The sequence below is a fragment of the Bubalus bubalis genome, chromosome 7 (genome assembly GCF_019923935.1).
Source record: "Bubalus bubalis isolate 160015118507 breed Murrah chromosome 7, NDDB_SH_1, whole genome shotgun sequence".
NCBI classification, from domain to species: Eukaryota; Metazoa; Chordata; class Mammalia; order Artiodactyla; family Bovidae; genus Bubalus; species Bubalus bubalis.
The window spans coordinates 56439125-56466096 of NC_059163.1; the positions used below are offsets into that span (position 1 = coordinate 56439125).

The following is a 26972-nucleotide window of genomic DNA, read 5'->3' on the forward strand; positions in this document are numbered from 1 at the left end:
CAGGTATACCTGTGGCGGATTCATTTCGATATTTGGCAAAACTAATACAATATTGTAAAGTTTAAAAATAAAAAAAATAAAAAAAAAGATTGTTCTTTCCCCTTCACTCTGAAACTATACTACTGCTTAAGTTCACTAAGTTCTATTAGAACACTTTATCTCCTCTGATTATCTCTTAAATCTTCAACTCTATCATTTAACGATAAAGATTATAAGGAAAAACATTTAAAATAAGCTAAAATGTTTATACTAAAAAAAAGTATAAATTATATTCAATTTGGTAGTCATATCCCAATGAATAAAAATCTTTTAAGTTCAATATATTCAATTTGTGGGGACTTCCCTAGTGGTCCAGTGGCTAAGACTCCATGCTCCCAATGCAGGGGGCCCAGGTTCAGTTCTGGTCTGGGAACTAGACCTCACATGCTGTAACTAAGGTAGTGTAGTCAAATAAATTTTTTAAAATACATATTCAATTTGTAATTATAATACAAATATAAGGCAAATATAAATATGAAGTGGAGAAGGCAATGGCACCCCACTCCAGTACTCTTGCCTGGAAAATCCCATGGATGGAGGAGCCTGGTAGGCTGCAGTCCATGGGGTCACTATGAGTCAGACACGACTGAGCGACTTCCCTTTCACTTTTCACTTTCATGCATTGGAGAAGGAAATGGCAACCCACTCCAGTGTTCTTGCCTGGAGAATCCCAGGGACTGGGGAGCCTGGTGGGCTGCCATCTCTGGGGTCACACAGAGTCAGACATGACTGAAGCGACTTAGCAGCAGCATAAATATGAAGATTTCATATAAGTGGTTCCACATTGAAGAGGCAAATACTTAGCAAACTTCTGTTCCCATTATATGATCTAACTGTTCCTTATTTTTAGAAAAATTAAAGATATACAAAATTTAAAAGGAAATTCAGGGAGTTTGCTAAATGCTTTCACTTGCTTTCTGGTTAAGGTTGCAATGCTGCAAAGTAATAGATTAAAAAGTTCTGAAGGCTAGGGATTCAAAACCTCAAACCTCTTTTGGAAGAACTTATAAAACAAGCATTTCTATTTCTTAATATATTTCTCTAAACTTTAACAGCATCACTGGAATAAGCTGACCTTACTGACGGATCGTTCTCCAGGAGCTCAGTAAGCCGTTGTACTTGTTCTGGCTGGATGGATCGCCCTAAGAGTGCTTCCGTGTTAGTGTAGATGAGGAATGCTGAGACCACGCCTAACAGGGTGCCCACACCCAAAGAACCGAGGCTGTCATACAGTGGGTTGCCTAAGTAAAAGCACACAAGAAGTCAGTAAATTAACATGTTCTATTTCAATGAGCTTTAGGGAGCAAAGAACCTGAATTAGTAAATTGAGGGACCTGAAATTCATTCCTAATTCCTTTAATGACTTTCTCCTAATAGTTTCACTATTCTACAAAATAAGAATGCTACAACTTGCTGCATATTACATAAAGAGTATTATGCAGTTTAATTAGTTATGATCCATTACTTGCACCTGGTTACATGGGTTAGGGTTCAGAGCATTTTCAAATTAGAGACATGATATATATACTAAAGTAATAAAGAGTCCATTTCTTTTTTGATATGTCCATAGCACTTTTCCTAGTTGACAAAATAATTGTAGGATCAACAGCTAAAAAAATGTTTTGTGTTTTGTCTTACAAAGGTTCTGTGAAAGATTTAAGCCATATAAAAAAATATGTATGAGGCACTTTCATCTCTTTCAACCAAGAACGATACATAGGTAGTAACATTCTTAGATACACAAAAAGAAAGCAGAAAGAAAATGGAAGTTCATTTGCATCTAATGGCTACCTTAAAGCAGTGGTTCTCAAAATGCAGTCCTATGACCAGCAGCAGCAGCATCATTAGATAACGTGGTAGTGATGCAAATTCTCAGGTCTCACTCAAGACCTTCCAAATCAGAAATCTGCAGCAGGGACCTAGCATTCTATGCCTTCCCAATCCCTCCAGATGATTCTGATTGTAAAGTTTGCCTTAGGTTATTAGGGCTTTATTCTCTTCCAGAACCAATAAGAGTTGACTTATTATCTATGAATGTATCAATAAATAACATACTTTAAATCTTTATAATAAATTTTACACACATGGTCTTTATAATTAAGCCTTTATTCCATAGATCAAATGTCAGTATTAAATTTAACTACCTTAATGCTTGATAAAATATGCATGTTTTACTAAAAAAAATCTCAATTTACATTAGTTTTATTAACATATAGTCAAAATATAACACTAAAAAAGGATGACTTATTTTGTACTACTAAAGTATACAAATATGATCCATTTGTAAAACATAATCCATTAGGAAGTTTGTAATTATAGAGTTTCAAATCAAATACTGCTCTTCTTTAGATATCTAAACTTAATTATTTTTATTTTCAAATATACATTATTAATAACTGAATGACAATAAAAATGAACAGAATTATTAGCTGGAACCCTGGCATGTCATTTAATGTAAATGACTTAAGTAATTAAATAAAAATTAAGGTGAAACTTTTTAATGAAGTATATAATAAAACATACTTGGTAGAAAGGGATCTTTCTTTATCTTGAATTTTTTTCAACCTTGTTTTTTTTTTTATTTATTTTTAACTGGAGGAAAATTGCTTTACAATGTTGTATTGGTTTCTGCCATACAATAACATGAATTAGCCATAAGTATATATATGCCCTCCCTCATGAACCTCCCTCCCACCCCTGATCCCATCCTACCCCTCTATTAAAAGTTGACCTATTCATCAAGTCATATTTTCCTTAAGCCTTACATTTTGCTAAGAAATTATTTATGTCTAAAAAGTGTCTAAAATAGTAAGGTCAACTAGAAAAACAATCAAAACATTTAGGAATATTTTGGATCACAGTGAACATCCGAAAATGATGGTTTAGTCTCAATATGCACATTCAAAATGAGAAAAATCTATTCATACTTCAAACTATGTTAATACTGCAGAACAGTGGAAGCTCATTACCTAAAATTATTTTAAATATGCTAGGACAAACAGGAAAGAATGGAAATACCGTTCCAAGAGAATTCCAACCTCAGAAATTGAGTTTCTTCATAATAATTGGTTTGTTTATTTTAGAAAATAAAAATAAAATGGTTTTTCTGTCTTCTTATTCACCTGTGCTGCACTGGCCTTCAAAACATTTAACTAGCTGCCAGAATGAGGATGGAAGCAACTGAAGAATCAAGGAAACAGGAAAGCAAGAGCAGTTATTATTGGCACTAACAGTGGAAAAAGACAAATGGATGAGCCACAATGTATATTTATTTTAAACTCTACAGTTTATTAAGGTTCTCTGTCATATATTATCTCAAACCTGTAAGGTCACTAGGACAAGTATCACCAATATCTCTACACATAAAGAACTTAAAAGCTCTGAATAGTTGTGTGATTTACTAAATCACAGCTAGAAAGGTTTAGAGCATCATAGAAATGCTCTATTAGCAGCTTTCTTTATTTCTAAGAGAAATTTCTAACTCAGAAATCTGATTACTTTTACTGTCTTATTTGTCTTATACAAACAGTTAGTATGAAATTCACATTTAACAATCTATTGGTTTAAACTTTTTCAATGATATAAAGGAAAATTCCCACATATTAAAGGATTATTTAAGTAGTACAAATAAATCACCCGTAATCCGAGAAATATTAACCGTAATCCGAGAACTATTTACCTGTTATGGAGGTAAGGCCCATACAAGTGGCTGCTATTGTCACTCCCAACACTGCTGCAGTATCCTCCAGTAATATAACATTTGTACTAGGATCACGACTTTCCATTACTTAGTCATTGGGGTAGAGACAAGAAAAGAAACTTTTGAAATCTTTATTTGATATTTTCAGGTAACATAAAATGTCCATTAATTTAACTTAATTTAATTTGAATTAAAAGGGAGTTCCCTAGTGGCCTAGTGGTTAGGATTATAGGCTTTCACTGCGATGGCCCAGGTTAAATCCCTTGCTGGGGAACTGAAATCCCACAAGTTGTGCCCAATGGCTATTAAAAAAAAATGTTTAAATGTATGAGATCCTGACTTTTAAAACTGTTCAATATAAACATAGTCGCTTGATTTAAATGTTAACAATAACTGAAATTTAAAGTCAAATTACCTTCTCAAGTTACATAAGCATACACAGAAATACTGAAGTCCACATAAGTTAAATCCAAATATAAAGCACTCCTATTCAAATTACACTACATTTTTCTTTTTAAAAGAGCTAATATATAAGTAAGAGCCATAGGGAAGACACTGAGATATATTTTGTACACATCTATGTGGAACAAAGCAACAGTACTCGGTGATTTTAGGCAAATAACGATGATGATATAATACATCTACATTTCTAAAGTACATACCATACTTGTAAAATGACATTCCTTTGGCCCGAGCACTCCTACGAAGCTCATTTACAGCAACAAGAAGTGTTGCTGAAAGAAAAGCACTCATATCAGATGGAAGAAACTTCATGCCTCCAAACTTTAAAGATGGCATCTCAAAAGATAAATAAATAGGCACAATGCTTTAATGCTAAGAGCTGTCAATAGGAAAAGTTCTATATTAAATTAGCCATTATCAAGAACCCCAGTTAATCATTATAATAAAATGAATCCCATATTTTTAGCTACCATAATTTAAATATCATTACCATCACAACAGCCTTAATTTATTAGACAACTATTAGTTGTCAGGTACCACACTTAAGCACAATCACTTTTGAGACTCCCAACCTTTTGAGGCAGGTGGTATTATCAACATTTTACAAGACTGTCAAAGATGAAGGGATAATGCATAGAAAACGACAATGTTTCAGAAGTAAACATACTATAAGCAGAGCAGCAGATAAGGCAGTTTCATGCATGGTATTAGCACTTCTCTGTCATATTACTTCTATAGCTGAAACTTTCAAAAACTTAAAAATACTTGTTCTGCAAAAAAGGACAGTATTTTTGCAGTCTCAGGTTAACATCACTAAAGCCTGATTCTTAAAAACTCACTATATAGTTATACTCCATTTCAAATGTTCTGAGCATTATGATACTTAAGAACAAGAACAAAAAAAGCTTTTCCAAATTTGGCCTCATCCATTACAGGAATCAACACAGTACATTACACAAAGAAGTTCCTCCCTCAAAGGAGACAAAACTTTATTCTTACCTACAGTTTTCTTTAACCAAAAGAACTTATTATTAATAGCAAACTATAAAAATGGACTATAGATTATTAAGAATAACAAAATTCTGGGATAGTACGTACCTCCTTCAGATACTAATGATCCCGCTAAAATACAGTATGCCTAGGAAATAAATATTAAAATAAAGCATAAGTTAATATTTCACTACAGAATTATAACAGTCCATGCATAAGCTTAATGGAAGGAAACATCAATTCAATCCTAATCAGATAAGGATTTTGATGGGAAATAGTTCAAGTGAGGACAATGAGACACATGGTGTCTTCATAAGAAGAAACAAGAGTTAAAATTTGATGACCATCTCCTTTTTTAATACCTGGAAGAGTAATATACACACACAGTAGAATGTTATACCATGACCTAAGTTAATTCATGATATAAAAGAATTATTACTTAACTGGTAAAAAAAGTTTTTGAACTTCAAAATGAACACAAACATTTGAAATCTAGGGTTGTGGATACAGTATGATCCACAACCATACCCAGTTATGTCTTAATTTTCTTTGGATGCCCAGTACCAAGAGAATTCTTTCTTGGTCCTGATTCAGATGCATCAGCAGTTATACACAGTAATCAATTTGGGGGAGGAAGACAATACCATTTTCCTTACAATCCAGACACTCTTGAATTAGATAAAGATATCAAGAAGCATCACTAAGAACAAAGCTAGTGGAGGTGATGGAATTCCCAGTTGAGCTATTTCAAATCCTAAAAGATGATGCTGTGAAAGTGCTGCACTCAATACGTCAACAAATGTGGAAAACTCAGCAGTGGCCACAGGACTGGAAAAGGTCCATTTTCATTCCAATCCAAAAGAAAGGCAATGCCAAAGAATGCTCAAACTACAGCACAATTGCACTCATCTCACATGCTAGTAAAGTAATGCTCAAAATTCTCCAAGCCAGGCCTCAGCAATATGTGAACCGTGAACTTCCAAATATTCAAGCTGATTTTAGAAAAGGCAGAGGAACCAGAGATCCAATTGCCAACATCTGCTGGATCACTGAAAAAGCAAGAGAGTTCCAGAAAAACATCTATTTCTGCTTTATTGACTATGCCAAACCCTTTGACTGTGTGGATCACAATAAACTGTGGAAAATTCTGAAACAGATGGGAATACCACTCCACCTGACCTGCTTCCTTAGAAATCTGTATGCAGGTCAGGAAGCAACAGTTAGAACTGGACATGGAACAGCAGACTGGTTCCAAATCAGGAAAGGAGTACATCAAGGCTGTATATTATTACCCTGCTTATTTAACTTATGTGCAGAGTACATCATGCAAAATGCCGGACTGGATGAAGACAAGCTGGTATCAAGATTGCCAGGAGAAATATCTATAACCTCAGATATGCAGATGATACCACCCTTATGGCAGAAAGTGAAGAACTAAAGAGCCTCTTGATCAAAGTGAAAGAGGAGAGTCAAAAAGTTGGCTTGAAATTCAACATTCAGAAAACTAAGATCATGGCATCTGGTCCCATCACTTCATGGCAAATAGATGGGAAAACAATGGAAAAATCACTGCAGATGGTGACTGCAGCGATGAAATTAAAAGACGCTTACTCCTTGGAAGGAAAGTTATGGCCAACCTAGATAGCATATTAAAAAGCAGAGACATTACATTTCTAACAAAGGTATGTCTAGTCAAAGCCATGTTTTTTCCAGGAGTCATGTATGGATGTGAGAGTTGGACTATAAAAGAAAGCTGAGCGCCAAAGAATTGATGCTTTTGAACTGTGGTGTTGGAGAAGACTCTTGAGAGTCCCTTGGACTGCAAGGAGATCCAACCTGTCCATCCTAAAGGAGATCAGTCCTGGGTGTTCATTGGAGGCCCTGATGTTGAAGCTGAAATTCCAATACTTTGGCCACCTCATATGACTGACTCATCTGAAAAGACCCTGACGCTGGGAAAGATTGAGGGCAGGAGAAGAAGTGGACAACAGATGATGAGATGGTTGGATGGCATCACCGACTCAATGGACATGAATTTGGATAAACTCTGGGAGTTGGTGGTGGACAGGGAGGCCTGGCGTGCTGCAGTTCATGGGGTCACAAATAGTCAGACACGACTGAGCGACTGAACTATCAAAAACAGTTTGTGCTTTAGTTCAAGACATACAGAAAGAAATAACACTGATTTTTAAAAAATTTTTTATGAAATCCAAATGATAAATTTTATATGGAATTTAAAAATTCAAATATAGAATTTTTGGAACCCCAGCCTTCCCTGAAATAGAGGTTTAAAAATTTTGAACTCACTTCAACATTCTCCTCATCCTCTTAAGGAAAGTTAACATTTCCCAAAGCTACATGATTTGCTTGAGTATATGGAAAGGTTATTGAAATAAGAACTAGAATACAGGTTTTTCTATCTCAATTTTAGGCTCCTTCCACTGAATCTTACTGGCAACATCAGCAGAAATAGTCTGGAACTACACCATGAGATACAAAAGCTGACAGGGGTGCCACATGACCAGTTTGCACTTGTCAAGGGAGCTGCGGTCACAGCTGCCAAGCAGGGTCATCTCCAAAAAGTTCCCATGAGAAAAAAAAAGACAGCTTTAGCTACCTACGAAGGCCAGCGGATACCAGTGCAAGGCGATGCTGGTACCCGCAGAGCAGTACTTTTCTGTCCCTATCTCTACCTTCAGTGCCGCAGAGGTAGCCTAGGGAGCAGGAGAGAAGAGTACAGGCCCTGAGGTGAAAAAACACAGAAGGGAACCACACTCCCATTCTCCCAATGTAGGCTTCCGACCAGAATGTGGGAAAGAAGATGCTTTAAGAAAAATTCTAACATATGACTGTTACAAAGGAATGGATATTTTAACTACTGGCAGATTATTCTTAGTACTAAAACTGAACAGAGGTCTTCTGGCCTTTCTGCTTTTAGTAACAGCAGAGATTAATAGAACTGTCCAAAATTTTAACCAAGGATGCAGTGCTTAACAACTGTACCTAAAGAGATACTCTTGCTCAACATCATTGAATCATATGGATTTAGAGGTCAGGTTCAGTCACATCCTAAAAAACACATACAGGTGTGTGTATGTGTAATATAATCCTATATTACAGTCAAGAAGGTATATTTAGTCCCAATCGTTAACATTAATATAACAAAGATATTCTACTGTACTTAATTGTTATTTCATATTACTTTAAAACTGAGGGGGGAGGGAAGGAGAAAATTACCCATAGAAGAGATTCTATTGGTTGAGGATTGAGCAATCCCATAATTCCATGGTACCAAGATAATCCTGCACCCATCATGAAAATACCAACACCACTAATCAGTGAAGCAATATAGCGCATATTTGAAAATCCATACCTGAAGAATTAAAAACAAATAGTTTACAAGAAATACAAATTATTTCCTTCCAAAATATGTTTAATAGTTACAATATCAAGATGTTATGATTTTATAGTTAAGTAAAAGGTAAGTGCCAAACTCAAATCTAATCAGAAAATAACATATAAAGTGGAAAAAACTGCAAGATCTTTGAAACTATATAAAAATAAAGTGAATATGATTTAATTCAGGTTTTTGCTAATCCCTCTTCCTTATAATTTGCTTTGATTTACTACAGCGACTTTACTCTTAAATACCACAAACAGATAAAATTTATTTTTTTAATGTATTCAAATGTTTAATGAAGAGGGTAACATTTCAATTTCCTTGTAATGAAGTTTCTAATTAAATACTGTCTTACATAATTTATATTACCTATAATTTCATGCTAGATACTTTTTGTGGATTCTGTAGAATTTAACACACAGTAACTCACTACTATTATCAAAAGACTAAGAGCTTCAGTTTTCTGGGTGTTTTGATGACAATTTTTTTGTTAAATCGCCAATTATTTTTTAACAGTCTTTGGTCAACATGTGCATTACTTTGTATTACTGTATGTACCAATAAAATAATGAGTAATAAATTTAAAAATATGAGATAAGAGGGAAAGAATCACTCATTGATACAAAAGTTTCTGGGAAATTTATCCCCAAATTCAAACATGGTACCCCTAGAGTAGATACAAATTTAAATAAGAGTTCTTAATTTAAAAGGGCTTCCCAGGTGGTGCAGTGGTAAAGGATCTGCCTGTCAATACAGGAGATGCAAGAGACACAAGTTCAATACCTGGGTTGGGGAGATCCTCTAGAGTAGGACATGGTAACCCACTCCAGTATTCTTGCTTGGAATCTTAATTAAAATTGTTTTTTTAATTCCTTTTACAAATATGTAATCTTACAATAGGAAATTATCAGTTTATAGATGTGACAGTGTTCTATAAGCTTGATTTAGAAAAATTAACATTCTTCTAAAGTTTTTCCCACAGACAGACTATATATATTTAAGATAATTTAGGATCTAAAGTAAATAGCATTACTTTCATTTTATGTGTTTTCAAGGAATTTGTATACTCTTATTGAAATTTTTAATTATGTAGATCTGCACTATCCAATATGTCACTAGCTACATAAGACTATTTAAATGTAAATTAAGTAAAACTAAATAAAATTTTAACATAATTCTTCAATTGCACCTGCCACATTTCCAGTGCTCAACAGCCACATGTAGCTAGTGACTAGCATATTGAATAGATATACATAAATAGTCCTATTATTATAGAAAATTCTATCAGGCAGCACTAACGTAGACTGTTGAAAATATCTTATGAAAGCTACACACCTAAAAATTTTCAATTTCACCCTGTTTTAAAATTTTTGGTATATAAAAGCTTACTGATAGTTACAGGATATTCAAAATATGCTATTATTTATAAGAAAACAGGAGTGTCTGGATTTGAAGATATATAAAGCACAGAGGCAGACCCCTATACAGAAATTAAAGTGTACTTCTTTTGCCTTAAGGCAAATTTGATTGCTCAAATTCTATTACTGAAGCTTGTTAAAAAAAAGAAAAAAATACACGTAGAATCCAAAAATTTTACCTGGTTATATTAGTAGAAGCAGTAGAAAGTCTTTGTATCAAATAACTAATATAATTCAAAACAATATGTGCTAAAGAGCACATTTCTTTTAAAAATAAGTCATTTTGAAACATTAACAGAATACTATCTCCAAATGACAAAAAGGGGATTAAAATACATTAAGCATGAATTTAATAGAAAATTATCACTAAAATGTAAGAGTGGCCTATTAGTCCAAACGTGAAATATATGTATTTCCTTTGACCAAATAAAACAACTCCATGATCAAAATATGTACTTTGTTATTAATTATCAAATACAAAGAGGACAAGATTTTTATGTTATATTACAAAGAATAAAAATAATTTGAACTCCATTTGCAAATTAGATCTTGACTTTGACAAAGCAGTTGAATCCTGCATTTTAGATACTACAGCAGAAGAAAGGACCAACTCTTTAACACAAAGCTGCAGGTATATAAAACTTCAGGACACATCTATAATTCAACGACTTCCTGCCAAAACAAATGAAAACACAATAAAGACAGAGTCCTTACGGATGAGTAGGATCTGGTGTCTGAACAGACTTACTGATGCCCAATGCTAGTAAGGCCTATGGAAGAAAAAAAGTAAATAACCATTAGCAAGATAGGGAGTATAATGAGGTAAAGCCAATCTAGAGGGCACAACCTGGCAACAAAGAAACACTTAACACATGTATGTCCAACAACCCAGCAATTCTGGTCTCTAGTACTCACCATCGAGACATAAAGACGACCAGGAAAGGGTTTAAAAAACACGGCTTATAAAGCTCAGAAATAAGAGAGCAACCTAAAACTTCTTCCATGAGGAATGGCAAAATAAATCATGGTACAACCAAATAATAAACGTCCTCTACCTCAGTGTAAAATAGAGCTGGGATACAGCTCTCTATGCTGACAGGGTAAAAGCCCCAAGACATAATATTCAGTGAAAGGGAAAAAAGCAAGTTTAAAAACGGTATGTATAATACAAAAGAACTTGTGTTTTGTAGTTTTTGTAAACAACATATAATGTAAAGCATAGGAAAAAGCCTGAAAGAACTCACATTTAACCTCTGAGGAGAAAAGTAGGATTCGGGTAGCCTGTAATACCTAATTTTTTTACAGGAAGAATAGCTTGTATAAACTGAACCATTAAAAGATTTAAAGAGTACAAATTGTGTATACACATGATACATTTGGGCTTCGATGGTGGCTTGGAAGGTAAAGAATCTGCCTGCAATGTAGGAGACCTGGGTTTCATCTCTGGGTCAAGAAGATCCCCTGGAGAAGGGAATGGCTACTCACTTATTTTCTTGCCTGGAGATTTCATGGGCAGAGTAGCCTGACAGGCTACAGATATGGGGTTGCAAAGAATCGGACATGATTGAGCGACTATTCTATTCTATTAGACATTTACATTTTTAGTCAAGCTGCAAACCTATGTGCATGAAGTACACATATCAATGTATACACAGCAGTGACTATCTGGAGTGTGGAAGGAAGAAATAAAGATGGAAGACTAATTACAACAAAAATTTTATTTCTTTAGGGGAAAAAAGTCATGACAAAAATGACAAAATTTTGCATGACAAACATGCAAAAATGTCTTTTATATTGGTTACCATCTTTCTTTCCTTCCTCCCTTGCCTTCATCTTTTCTTCCTTTATTTCTATTTATTTGATATTTTTGATCATATCTTTTGTTAAAAAAGACTGATGCACTGGAACTGCTCAGTATTATGTTTGCACTAAGTATCTTTTCTATTAATTTCATGTAAATTTAGAAATCTGAAAAAGATTACCTTATTAAAATTATTTATCTAATAAAAATACAAAGCCTCTGAGTGAATATCCTATATAATTTTATTCGACTAAGCTGGGGGTTTTCCATTTTTTCAGTATGGTATCAAATAGGTTAACTTTCAAGATAACCAAATTCTTCACAGTTGAGGTTTCTCTGTAGGTTACCATGCATTTAATAGAAAAGATTTTCTTTTGTAAAATATATGGAGATTATACCACCCTGAAAATGACTAAAACAAATAAATACCAGACTTAAGTTCTGATATTGGAAATGCTATCCTAAAAACAAAGAATATTACAACTTTTTTTCCTACTTGATTCCAAAGGAAAAGAGGGTCAAACTACCTAAAACAGATGATGGCTTTTCAATAAATTAAACTAAGAGAATGAGAGTAAATTAAGAACATGTAATTTTAAAACTGGTATACTAAAACTGAAATACTCATTATTAATTCACACTATATATGTGTGTGTTTATAATATTTACAAAATAGTCAATGAGTGTTCATTTTTAAAATACTTAATGTTCAGGTTGGCTGTGCAATGAAGTGTGAGATATCAGAAGTTCTATAAATTTAATATGGGCCATATTTATTCTTATAAAAATAAGATACCACTAATGCTGTTCTCCAAAGATTAAAGTCAAAGTTCTAGAATTTAATGTAAATGGAATCATGCAATTACTACTCTTTTATATTTGCCATCTTTTTTTTTAACATACTGTTGGAGATACATATATGCTGTTACATATAAGAATTTCATTTTTTCTTTTTATTGCTAGATAATATTCCATTGTGAGTATACCACAATTTGTTTATTCCACTGTTGATGAACATTTGTGTTGATTCCAATTTTTGTCCATTACAGCACCTTTACAGTGCTATAAACATTCCTATACAAGTCTTTGTGGACCTTCGTTCCCATTTCTCTTGGTAAATATTTAGGAGGGGCATTGCTGAGTCCAACAATAGACATATGTTTACAAGAAACTGACTAATTTAAGAGTGGTTGTAACATTTTACACTCCATCAGCAATATCTAAAAGGTTTGGGTGCTCTACATCTTAACCCAACACTTGACTGTCAGGCTTTTAAATTTTAATCATTATAGGGGATGTGTAGAGGGGTCCTGGTTGGGTGTCAGTATGCATTTCCTGATGATGAATAGTGCTGAGCACCTCCTTGTGTCCATCAACTACATTCATGTATCTTTGTGAAGTACCTTTTCCAATCTTCAGCCTTTTAAAAAAAACTTAGATTTTCTTCTTAGTACTGATTTTCTTTTTAATACTGAGTTATAGCTCAATACTTTGGCCACCTGATGCGAAGAGCTGACTCACTGGAAAAGGCCCTGACGCTGGGAAAGATTAAAGGCAAAAGAAGAGGGCAGCGGCAGATGAGATGGTTGAATAGCATCACTGACTCAATGGACATGAATGTTAGCAACTCCGGGAGTTGGTGAAGGACAGGGAAGCCTGGTATCCTACAGTCGGTGGGGTCACAAAGTCACATGTGACTTAGCAACTGAACAACAATAAAATAGAAGTTCTTTATTTATCCTGGATAACAGTCTTTTGTCAGATTATAAACTTTACGAATATTTTCTCCCTATCTGCAACTTGCCTATTTATTGTCTTCAAAGTGTCCTTAGTAAGAATTTTTAATTCTGATGAATTTTTTCTTATTTTATGGTCCTATTTCTGTGTCCTGTTTAAGAAATCTCTGCTTACCCAAAGGCCTAGAAGATATTCTCCTAGGTTTTCTTCTAGTATTTTCATAGTGTTAGCTGGTACTTCTGGGTCCACCTTAAATTTGTATGAGGCATGAAGGCATTTGTATAAGTCGCGGTCCTTTGTTTTTTTATCCATGTGAATATCCAATTTTTCCCGTACCATTTGTTGAAGAGTTTCTTTTCTTCACTGAACAGCTTTGGTGCCTTTGTCTGTTGGACCCTCTACTCTGTTCTCCTGATCTGTCAGTCCTCGTGCCAATACCTTGAAAGTGTTATTTGTTCAATCATGTCCGACTCTGCGATTCCATGGACTATAGCCCGTCAGGCTCCTGTGCCCATGGAATTCTTCAGGCAAGAATTCTGGACGGGGTAGCCATTTCCTTCTCTGCCGGGAGCCGGCATATTGCATATTGAGTGCATATTGCATATTGAGTGCAGCACTTTCCACAGCATCATCTTTCAGGATCTGGAATAGCTCAACTGGAATTCTATCACTGCCGGGAGCCAGCGTGAGGAACTCCGCCCATGACAAAGGTCATGAGGAAGGAGGCTCGGCATACGCAAAGGCGGGATCGAGCCTCAGGAGTCCCCCTGGAAATTCTCGAGCATCTACCCCCAAAACCAGAGTCTGCCTACTTTCTGCTTTGTGCTCTCACCTACACCTCTGACTTTATGGGGGCTGTCCCCCACTACCTCTCTCTGAAAAAAGAATTAGCTTACAGCTCCAGTTAATAATTCCTGGGTGTGACAGTGTTTAACCTCCAAACTCCTTTGGAAATCCTCTAGCCTGCCTGAAGAGGTTTTTCCGGCCACATGTGATTGTTCAGAGCCTCCCAACTGTGAGAGGCGGGAGATGTTCTAAACTGTCTAAACACAGATTCTTTTGAGTAGTTAAAAGATTGATTAGAAATTGTATTGGTGAAGGGTTTTTCACTTATTGAGCCAATGTTTGCTGCTAAGTCTCCATATTCCTTACCTACTGTGTCCTTGGCGGTGTATTGATTGATATTAATGGGTGTATAGAAATGTAAAATGCAGCTTTGTCCAATGCTTTTTGGGAGGCTGGTGCCTGACTTTGGAATAATCACCTTTAGAGAAAAATAAGTTTCTTAAAATGTTAACAGGCCTCCTGGCCAGAAGATGATGTAATTCACCTGAACTTTTGCATATGATAAGTTTGAACGCCTGGCTTCGATTAGAACCAGGAACTGCTGTCCTTGCATGACTCCACTCCTTCCCCCATTATCCTCTATGTATAACTTAAGGTATAAAAACTACTTTGGAAAATAAAGTGCGGGCCTTATTCACTGAAACTTGGTCTCCTCATGTCGCTCTCTCTTTAAAATTCTGGCTGAGTCTCCATCTGGAGCGCGGAACCCGCCATGCTTGCTAATTATGCCTGGGCTTCTAAGATCCGACCGGGGAGGCCTCAGTGTCTCCTCTCCTTCGGGAGAACGGAAGGACGCCTGTGGCCTACGTAAGTGGTGCAAACTTCTTGTCTTAAAGTGTTATTGGGCTCCCGCATAAACCAAGCTACTCAGCCTCTTTTCTCCACTGAATTTTCCTACTGAGCTATCCTCATTCTATTATTCTTTATATCCTTAATTAACGTTTAATTAAGCAGTTGTTTCCTGACCCTCGCCTACGCCGTCTCTCCTTCGAATACCCTGGATCAGCTGGGGCTGGACCCCGGCACTTCTCCAGGGGATCTTCTCCACCTAGGGATGGAACCTGTCTCTCCTGACTGCAGGCAGATCCTTACGGTCTGAGCCACCAGGGAATTCCCTACTGTCTTAATTATTGTGTTCTGAAATAAGTCTTAAAATCCTCCAAAAATTTTTTGGATTGCTATGAATATTCCAAGTTCTTTACATTTGCACATAAATTTTAGAATTTAATCAGTTTGCCAATTTCTAACAAAAAAAAGTCTGCTGGATTACATTAAATCTGTAAATTAATTTAGGGAAAACAGACATATTAAGCAGTAATCCAACCCATGATCATAGTATCTTTATCCATTTCCTTAGGTCTTACTTCCTCCAGTTATATTTTAAGTTTTCAGTGTTAAAGTCTTACACATCTTTTGTTAAATTTACTCCTAAGTATTTAATATTATAAATGGAATTTATTAAATATTTCATTCTCCATGTGTTTGTTGATAGTAGAAATGCAACAGATTTTTGTATATTAATCTTCTACTGACTTTGAATATTTGAAATTTGCATTCCTAGAATATTCACCGGATCATGATGTATTATAATTTTTGTATATTGCTAGATTCAGTTTGATTATATCTAAAGGATATCTTGCTGTTTCAATGATCCAGCAGATGTTGGCAATTTGATCTCTGGTTCCTCTGCCTTTTCTAAAACCAGCTTGAACATCTGGAAGTTCACGGTTCACATATTGCTGAAGCCTGGCTTGGAGAATTTTGAGCATTACTTTACTAGTGTGTGAGATGAGTGCAACTGTGTGGTAGTTTGAGCATTCTTTGGCATTACCTTTCTTTGGGATTGGAATGAAAACAGACCTTTTCCAGTCCTGTGGCCACTGCTGAGTTCTCCAAATTTGGTGACATATTGAGTGCAGCACTTTCACAGCATCATCTTTTAGGATTTGAAATAGCTCAACTGGAATTCCATCACCTCCACTAGCTTTGTTCATAGTGATACTTCCCAAGGCCCACCTGACTTCACATTCCAGGATGTCCGGCTCTAGATGAGTGTGAATGATCACACCTTCGTGATTATCTGGGTCGTGAAAATCTTTCTTGTACAGTTCTTCTGTGTATTCTTGCCACCTCTTCTTAACATCTTCTCCTTCTGTTAGGTCCATACCATTTCTGTCCTTTATTGAGCCCCTCTTTGCATGAAATGTTCCCTTGGTAATCTCTAATTTTCTTGAAGAGATCTCTAGTCTTTCCCATTCTATTGTTTTCCTCCATTTCTTTGCATTGATTGCTGAGGAAGGCTTTCTTATCTCTCCTTGCTATTCTTTGGAACTCTGCATTCAAATGGGTATATCTTTCCTCTTCTCCTTTGCTTTTTGCTTCTCTCCTTTCCACAGTTATTTGTAAGAACTCCTCAGATAGCCATTTTGCTTTTTTTGCATTTCTTTTTTATGGGGATGGTCTTGTTCCCTGTCTCCTGTACAATGTCACAAACCTCCATCCACAGTTCATCAGGCGCTCTATCAGATCTAATCCCTTAAACCTATTTCTCGCTTCCACTGTATTGTCATAAGGGATTTGATTTAGGTCATACCTGAATGGTTTAGTGGTTTTCCCTACTTTCATCACTTTCAGTCTGAATTTGGCAATAAGGAGTTCATGATCTGAACCACAGTCCGCTCCCAGTCTTGTCTTGGCTGACTGTATACAGCCTCTCCTTCTTTGGTTGCAAAGAATATAATCAATCTGATTTCGGTGTTGACCATCTAGTGATGTCCATGTGTAGAGTCTTCTCTTGTGTTGATGGAAGAGAGTGTTTGCTATGACCAGTGCGTTCTCTTGGCAGAACTCTGTTAGCCTTTGGCCTGCTTCATTCCATACTCCAAGGCCAAATTTGCCTGTTAACTCCAGGTGTTTCTTGACTTCCTACTTTTGCATTCCAGTCCCCTATAATGAAAACGACATCTTTTTTGGGTATTAGTTCTAGAAGGTCTTTTAGGTCTTCATAGAACCATTCAACTTCAGCTTCTTCAGCGTTACATCCGCTGGATCATCGGAAAAGCAAGAGAGTTCCAGAAAAACATCTATTTCTGCTTTATTGACTATGCCAAAGCCTTTGACTGTGTGGATCACAATAAACTGTGGAAAATTCTGAAAGAGATGGAAATATCAGACCACCTGACCTGCCTCTTGACAAATCGATATGCAGGTCAGGAAGCAACAGTTAGAACTGGACATGGAACAACAGACTGGGTCCAAATAGGAAAAGGGTACGTCAAGGCTGTATATTGTCACCCTGCTTATTTAACTTACGTGCAGAGTACATCATGAGAAACGCTGGGCTGGAGGAAGCACAGGCTGGAATCAAGACTGCCAGGAGAAATATCTATAACCTCAGATATGCAGATGACACCAGCCTTATGGCAGAAAGTGAAGAAGAACTAAAGAGCCTCTTGATGAAAGTGAAAGAGGAGAGTGAAAAAGTTGGCTTAAAGCTCAACATTCAGAAAACAAAGATCATGGCATCTGGTCCCATCACTTCATGGCAAATAGATGGGGAAACAGTGGAAACAGTGGCTGACTTTATTTTTCTGGCCTTCAAAATCACTGCAGATGTTGATTGCAGCCATGAAATTAAAAGAGGCTTACTCCTTGGAAGGAAAGTTATAACCAACCTAGACAGCATATTCAAAAGCAGAGATATTACTTTGCCAATAAAGGTCCATCTAGTCAAGGCTATGCTTTTTCCAGTGGTCATGTATGGATGTGAGAGTTGGACTGTGAAGAAAGCTGAGTGCCAAGGAATTGATGCTTTTGAACTGTGGTGTTGGAGAAGACTTTTCAGAGTCCCTTGGACTGCAAGGAGATCCAACCAGTCCATTCTGAAGGAGATTAGTCCTGGATGTTCACTGGAAGGACTGATGTTGAAGCTGAAACTCCAATACTTTGCCCACCTGATGCGGAGAGCTGACTCATTGGAAAAGACCCTGATGCTGGGAAAGATTGAGGGCAGGAGGAGAAGGGGACAACAGAGGATGAGATGGTTGGATGGCATCACCGACACAATGGACATGGGTTTGGGTGGACTCCGGAAGTTGGTGATGGACAGGGAAGCTTGGCGTCCTGTGGTTCATGGGGTTGCAAAGAGTCGGACACGACTGAGTGACTAAACTGAACTGAAAGGATATCTACATCTATGTTAATGAGAGATACGGTCCATATTTTTTTCTTGCAGTATCTAAGGTTTTAGATCAGGATTAAGGTGCTCTTCCCTAGTGACCGAGTGGTACAGAATTCACCTGCCAATGCAGGAGATTGGACCCTGGGTCGGGAACATCTCCTTCAGAAGGTAATGGCAACCCATTCCAGTATTCTTGCCTGGAAAATCCCAAACAGAGGATTCTGGCAGTCCTTGAGGTTGCAAAAGAGTCAGATACAACTTAGCAATTAAACAACAATCAGGGTTACACTAGCCTTATTAGAGGAAATGAAAAGTGTTTTCCTTCTCCTCTATATCTGAAAGTCTGTGTATTACTGGTTATTATTTCTTCCTTACATGTTTGATATAATTCTCTTCATAACGTCCCACATGTCTAAGGCTCCCTTCATTATTTTTTTAGTCTTTTTTCACTCTAGTGTTAGTATGAATGCTTTCTACAGTCATATGTTTACTTGAGTTTAACGATCATGCTTTCCAAAGTCTAATCTGCTGTTAATTCTATACATTGGATTTTTCATATCAGATGTATTTTTCAGCTCTAAAATTTCCATTTGGTTCTTCTATCTTCCATTTCTCTTCTCATTATAGTCATATTTTCTTTTGATACTTAATATGAATGCATCTTTAATAGCCATTTATCCTTATCTGCTAATTCTATCATATGTCAATTGAGTCTGTTTCTATTGACTAATTTTTCTCCTGGTTGAATGTCAAATTTTCTGCTTCCTGGTTGTCTAATACAAATTTTTAAAATTAGGTGCTGAACACCATGAACATTATACTGCATGTCTAGAATTTGTTGTCTTCCTTTTAATAAGTGTAGGGCTTTGTTCTGGCAGGTAATTAAGTTACTTGCAAATCAGCATGATGCTCTAGAGTTTTGTCAGAAAGGTTCTAAAACTTTACAACTAAGATAATTTAACCCTACTACCAAAGTCTAAGCCTGGGTAATCAGTCAGGACTTTCAACCTTAGAATATCAGAACTTAATCCAAGCCCTTTCTGAACTCTAGGATTACTCAGGTTAATGTTCCCTGCTGAGCGACTTCACTTTCACTTTTCATTTTCATGCACTGGAGAAGGAAATGGCAACCCACTCCAGTGTTCTTGCCTGGAGAATCCCAGGGATGGCGGAGCCTGGTGAGCTGCCGTCTATGGGGTCGCAGAGAGTCGGACATGACTGAAGCGACTTAGCAGCAGCAGCAGCAGCAAGAAGGTATTTTAATTTTATAAAAATTATTTTTCATTTGTAAATTCAAGGGAAAAAAATCAAAATACTAGTTTATTGTGAAAATCATTTTAATTCATCAACCACATGTGACTGTATGTTTATTCAAACAAATCCACTAACTCTTATAAGAACTAATATTCTTAAATCAAATTTCTATTTAATGTAAGAATCACTTTTGCAAAAGCCTCTGCCCAAATACCTAGTATCTGATAGTCTTATGCTGCTGCTAAGTCGCTTCAGTCGTGTCTGACTCTGTGCGACCCCATAGACGGCAGCCCACCAGGCTTCTCCGTCCATGGGATTCTCCAGGCAAGAACACTGGAGTGAGTTGCCATTTCCTTCTCCAATCCATGAAAGTGAAAAGTGAAAGTGAAGTTGCTCAGTTGTGTCCAACTCTTCAAGACCCCATGGACTGCAGCCTACCAGGCTCCGCCATCCATGGGATTTTCTGGGCAACAACAGTACTGCAGTGGGGTGCCATTTTATACTTCATTGTTAAAAGCTTTTAAAGCATAACAATCAGTTTTCAAATACTATGATCATAATTCTTTGTATGTCATCATTCAAAAGTAAAACACCTTCCATTTTCTTTTACAACCCAACTGTAGGAATCATTCGGTTTTTAAAATGTCAACTTTTAGACTAAAATCTCAAAAAATATTACTTTAAATTAGTAAGAAAGCTTTTACCCCTCACCTGGTTACAAGTATCAGATAAAGAGTGTATCGCTTCTGAAAACATGCTTGCTGAACCCGTATAAATCCAAGCAAGAAATTTGAAGAAGCAGTTTAATCCATTGCTAGGAGAGAAAGAAAAGATAATTTACAACAGGTTTAGATAAAAATTCCCACCAAAAAGCTTATTTATACATACACACACACAAGATTTTGTTCAAAGTAAATTAAAACAGATTTCTTGTTTACTATGCTTTAGGCAAGAGAGTACAAATTTGAAGAATATAGATTATCGTTTCACTAAATATTTAAATGAAAGAGACATGATATGTGCAAATTACTTAAGAACTGATGAAAAAAGAGGGTATTCTACATTTGGACAAAACAGAATCAGAAAGCAAACTGTGTCTTAGGTAGGTGAAAGAAGATCAGCACGTGATGTTGTTCTGCAGGTCAATGTCAAAGACACGACACTGGTGAAGATCAGGTTGTTTAATTAGGCAGATGCTCGAGGTGAAAACAAAGCTAGACCAAGTAGTCTGGGTCATACTAGAAGATCATACATGCTAAAATAAACATAATTATCTCCTGTGGAAGCTAGTTGTGCTCAGATTCTAACAGTAATAGCTAGTATAATTTATCTCAGACACTATACTTAGTCACTTATTATGTTTTACTGTAACTATTATACAAATATTAATAAGTAATAACATCCTCATTTTATAAATGAGGAAACAGGGGCAGGAGGCTTCCCCGGTGGTCCAGTGGCTGAGACTCTGCACTCTCAATGCCGGAACCTGGGTTTGACCCCTGGTCAGAGAATCCTATATGCAGCAACTAAGAGTTTGCACGCTGCGCCTAAAAGATCCCACTGCTGCAACCAAGATCCAGTGCGGCCAAATACATAATTTTTAAGTAAATAAATAAAAATAAATGAGGAGCCTTACTTCCCCTTCCAGCTACCCTTTTCTCCTCTCCTTTTCAGATAATTTCTTGAAAGAACTGTATCTGCTCTTGCTGTCTCAGTTTTCCTCATTCTGTATTCAGTCTTCAATCCCTAAACAATGGCTTCGCCACCAACACCTCATAAGATTGTTCTTAACAATATACTGTTTCTTGCTATTAAATTCCTGAAAACATTTTTAATAGTTTCTTTAATCTTATAGAGGCATTTGCCACTATCTTCTTAAAACACTGTCTTCCTTGATTTCTACCGGACTCCTGGCTTTTTTCCCACCTTTCTCTTTACTGTTTCTCAGTCTCTTCTGCCGGCTTTTTTTTTTTTTTTTCCTTCTACCAATTTCTTAAATGTGAGCATTCTTCAAGGCTTATTCAGGAGTGCTTTTCCTTCCTCATACATTATAATGTATATACATATACATTCTCCAGATGATCTTAACTATTCCTATGGCTTTAATTATTCCCTATATCCTAATAACTCTCTAGTCTTTATCTCTAATTCAGGTCTCCTTCCTGAGCTTCAAACCAATATATATTAACAATAATAACCATCAAGTGTATTATATAACAGTACATATAATATAAACACTAAGTATATTATATTATATATTATATATTAATATTATATTAATATATGATATTATATAACAACCATATTATATAACAGAAACTATGCTAAGCAGTTTACATACCCTGCATCACATTCCTCCAATATAAAAAGCTTTAGCTGCTAATCCCACTTTACTGACAAAAACAATTATTTCTGTTGACCAGCTCTACTTGGGTGCCCTATAAATACCTCAAACTCAAAAAGGAACCCATTATTTTCTTTGCTCCCACCCTGACTCTTCCTTCCAGTGTTCCTTTTTTCTCAGCAATAGTACACTATCTATCCAACTGTCCGAGTCAGAAACCTGGGCACCGTCACTAGTCAGTCCTCCTGAATACTTTTTGAGCCTAACCATGTCTCTCCACCCCTATTGCCGCTATCTGTGTTGTATTATTATAAATGACTCTTAGTCTAGTGCCCCTCCAGTCCTTGAAGATAAGAATTACGTATTTTACCTTCATGTTTCCAGACCACATCAAAATTCCTGACGTGTAGTATATGTATTTGAGAAATAAAAGCACAAACTAATGAACTACGAATTAATGCTCTTAAATAAACATCCTAAAATAGATTACTCAGTACAATAGATTAAAAAGTAGGCAAAATAATAGAGACCAAGAAGACAGAGGAGAAAAGAAAGAGGCAAAAGCATCAGTTATGTTCTACCGGGTTAAAAGGCAGAAAAATAAAGAGGGCAGATACTCTTCAGTAGTCATAATGCACGTTGGTTTACTCTAAATGTAACTTTGGCCAACTCAACTTTTTAAAAAAGATTTCGATAAACACCAATGAAAATAGAAGAAAAATTTTCAGATAGCGCTTTTATCTTTATCTAGATACCAAGTAATAAATTTATATTCATATATATACATTAAAAACAATATAATTTATTTTTAAAGGTTTATTTTTCAGTACTTACATGCAAATGGCAACCATCACCACTTTCCCTGGCCCCTTTAAAAAAACTGATGCCGTTCTAGAGCGTGGCTATAAAAACAAAACAAAAACAAAAAAATCTCAAACATTTTTCCAAAAGGCATTATGACCATTATATGTGACTCAGACACACCAGAAAATATCTCCTCTAGCAATGCCTCTTCACAACTAGATTTACTTAATTCTTTTTCTCTAGACTTTCCTATTTAAATTGTGGGAAAATGGAAATTGAAAGTGCATGTCCAAAATGTTGTTTATTTCCTTGTAATTCATTTCCTGTCTACTCCAAGAAAAATTGTGAGTTGTTTACATTAAAAAACAGAAATAAAGTGATAAAAATATAACTGAAATAACCTAAAATTTTCCATTTCTTGAGCAACTTCTTAAATTTTAAAACAAGAACAGCCAAAGCCAGTAAGTCTGTTGCCCCTCATTTAACTCCTCACTATTCTCTAAAGACTGAAGCCCTCAAATGATAACACTGTGTTTAATTCCAAAACTGAGCAAAACAAAAGGAAATCAAACAAGTAGAGAACGTATTCAAGGAGAATATTTTTCTTCAGTTAAATATCCTTTGGCTACTCTTTGAATTTATACTTTCTGTGTTTCTTTTCCTGCTCTTTCCTCTCCCGGGAATGCTATCATATGTCACTGTAATCTCTCTAAGCTTTACTCATCTTCTTCCATATCTGGCCAAGGGTTACCCTTCTATGTAAAGCCTTCCTTGATCCCCCAGAGAATACTCACAGTGCTCCACATTCACGGTTGTACTTTACTTTTCTATTAAAGCAAGTCCTATATTCTGCCTTATGTAATTTATTCAAGAAATATTTATTGTGCAAGTACTACATACCTGGTACAGTTCTAGATGCTGGAGCACAAGAGTCAACAAAAGAGAGTCCCTGCCTTCATAGATCTCACTGTCTAGCATAGGAACGGGAGAATGAATCCGTCATATCTGAGTGATAAATAAAGAAACTAAGACAGAGACTGATAGAACAGAGTTGGGGGTATGACACGGAGGGCTATTTTTGATCAGAATACTAAGGGAAAGGAGTTCAGTGATGAGAAGGAAGCAACCATGAAAAATCTGGAAGAATGTTTTAGGCAGAGTATACAGCACATTCAAAGATTCTGACAGAAATAAGTTTTGTGTGAAGAAAGGATAAAAACAAGGCCGATGTGGCATTAGGGGAACAAAATGCTTTTCTTTTTATTTTGCACTCTGATAATGCTTTGCAGTCAGGTCTGCAGGTTAGGGTTTAAAAAGCACCTACTAAGTTCCTGTGGACAACAGAACAAAAGAGGGAGCTGCAAGCTTTAAAGTGATTCATTTATAAAGTCTGACCATGGTTCCACATTTCTGAGTTATGCCATTTACTGATAAACAAAAACCATGTATGTGCATTTTACTACAATGAGAATATACCATATCGTTTGCCTTAGTACAGGGGAAAAAAATCAAATTGTTATAGGAATAGTAGAAAATGAAAACATGCTACTCAAGGAAGAAGATGAAAAAGATGTCTTTAGAAGAAAGTTTTGAAAACTTATGGAGTAAACAAGACAGATAGGGAAGGAAAATGAGATTTTAAAACCATAACAGAATGTTATAATAAGGAAAAAGAGATTCATTGAGCTCAAATTGCTCTGAAAGAAGGTTGCAGAGAGAATTCCCTGGCAGTTCAGTGGTCAGGACTGGGCTCTTCCACTGCTCGAGTCTTGGAGAAGTAAGATTATGTAAGCCTCATGGCACTGCCAAAAGAAAGAGAGAGAGAGAAAGCTGTAGAAAAGGCGAAAATATGTTGGTAATAATTAGGTCAGAAATAGCGACAAGGTTCTGGAGAAGGAAATGGCAACCCACTCCAGTACTCTTGCCTGGAAAATCCCATGGATGGAGGCTGGTAGGCTACACAGTCCATGGGATAGCGAAAAGTCAGACATGACTGAGTGACTTCACTTTCACTTTTCATTTTCATGCATTGGAGAAGGAAATGGCAGCCCACTCCAGTGTTCTTGCCTGGAGAATCCTAGGGACGGAGGACCCTGGTGGGCTGCCGTCTATGGAGTCGCACAGAGTTGGACATGACTGAAGTGACTTAGCAGTAGCAGCAGCAACAAGGTCCAAGGAAATCTAGCAGCAAGGGAAGCAAAATCTCATAAAGCAACAGATCCATAGTAGACGGATAGATTTCAGAGGACTAGGAGGAAAATCAGCATAAAATACTCAAAGAGCTACAAGTAATTTCAAAGTGACACTATCATTTCAATCCCAGGTGGCGCAAGTAGTAATGAATTCACTTGCCAATGCAGGAGATGCAAGAAACTTGGGCTCGATCCCTAGGTTGGGAAGATCCCCTGGAGTAGCAAGTGGCCACCCACTCCAGTATGCTGAAAGACTATCCCAAGAAGTTCAGAGAATTAGGATTAGAAGGAAAGGCACAAAGAAGTAGAAATATTAAAGGGAAAATGTATTAAAGGGATAAGAAATAAGATATCAATTAGAACACTGAACACTGAGAGAGTGCTTGTGCCAAACCTAAAATATAGTGAGTTCATATATTTCACTATTGGAGTTCCCATAAAATGAAGAAGAATATAATAGAGAAGGAAGTGTCTGGATCAGAGAGAAAAAGGATCCAAAGTAGGCGGGTGAGAAGGAGGTTTAAGAGGGAGGGGATATGTTTATACATATGGCTGATTCACTCTGTTGCACAGTAGGAGCTGACACATTGAGAAGCAATCATACTCCAATAAAAAATAAATAAAAAATAAAAAGACTAAAAAAAAAGAAGTAAAGAAGATATTTTTATTCCAGGAAACATGAATAATCCTGTTATGTTTTAGAGAAGGAAACCAACCATCTTTAGTGAGAGAGTGAGTGTTCCTAGGAGGAATATGGAAACAGTAGGAAATTCATTACTAAAGTCTTATTCTATTACTATTTTAAAAAAAAGTATAATAGACATTTTATTCAAAATCTGTAACATTTCAAGGCTGATGAGTATTAATCTTCAAAAGGGCTCTAAGTGACACAGATTTCAGAAGTCAAACAGCTGCTATTCAAAAATCTGGTGCTGATGATCCTCCATGCAAAAAAGATATAAAGCTAGCAGTAAGTCTTCCCAGGAGGCAGATCTCACCAGCCTAAATTACTCCATAGCAAGAGGCAGGGGCAGAGTCTGTCAAGGCATAGAAGTGATTCACACAACATATAAAGGCCCTACCACCAAAGAGAATCCAGGTCTTCAGTGCAGCACTGGGGTGCCAGAAATGCAGGGCTCAAAAGGGAAATGGAAGTTAAGAGGCTTTGAATACGATGAATGGGAAAGAAAAGCGTATCAAATAAGGTATGACTATAGTTGTCATCATTGCTAATTTCTAAATTTTCCAAGAAGGAAGCAATGACTCAAATTTAAGTCAGAAGAAAAGAGACAATTTGCAAAGCTAGCCCTTTCTCCAGGTATGGTGCTCACTTCTTGACAGGAGACACCTCCAGCTCAATTTAAAGGCAAGGCTGACTCTGAACATGACTACTCGGCATCGTGGAAGTGTCGGTTGCTTTGACAAGCGCTCTTTCAGTGGAGTGGTGGGAATGCAAGTCCAATGAAGGCTTCAGGAGAAAATAAGAAGTGGACAGTAAAAGTAAGCTTTCTATACTGGTCCCAATATTAATTTCCTTCTGATAGGAAGGAAAATAAAACTATTCTGGCACACTTGTAGATAAGGTAGTAAATGTGGTGATGGAAAGATAACGTATTTTTTTTAGCAGATTAGATCTACCTTGGAATAGGATCACAGACATGCTAGATTTTCATCATGGACAGATTCTAGGATTTTATGTGAAATACATACTCAACATAACATTAAAAGAAAAATATTCTTACCTTGGTATTTCCCAGAAAGTCTCTATATTCCCTTAGTATTTTTTGGTTTCTAAATAGCCCTAT

The 26972-nt window shown here is 36.3% G+C and overlaps 1 protein-coding gene across 2 annotated transcripts in view; it reads right to left on the reverse strand.

The window, feature by feature from the left end:
• Positions 1-26972, reverse strand: part of SLC30A9 (solute carrier family 30 member 9) — an 86026-nt gene that overhangs the window by 23478 nt on the left and 35576 nt on the right. For both annotated transcript variants that reach the window (XM_006073841.4, XM_044945927.2), the window contains 9 exons: positions 26910-26968; positions 23006-23073; positions 20539-20641; positions 10724-10779; positions 8429-8564; positions 5300-5339; positions 4402-4473; positions 3719-3826; positions 1115-1280 (listed from right to left, as the gene is read on the reverse strand). In XM_006073841.4, the coding sequence (XP_006073903.1) occupies positions 1115-1280; positions 3719-3826; positions 4402-4473; positions 5300-5339; positions 8429-8564; positions 10724-10779; positions 20539-20641; positions 23006-23073; positions 26910-26968 (808 nt within the window). The remainder of the gene's footprint in view (positions 1-1114; positions 1281-3718; positions 3827-4401; positions 4474-5299; positions 5340-8428; positions 8565-10723; positions 10780-20538; positions 20642-23005; positions 23074-26909; positions 26969-26972) is intronic.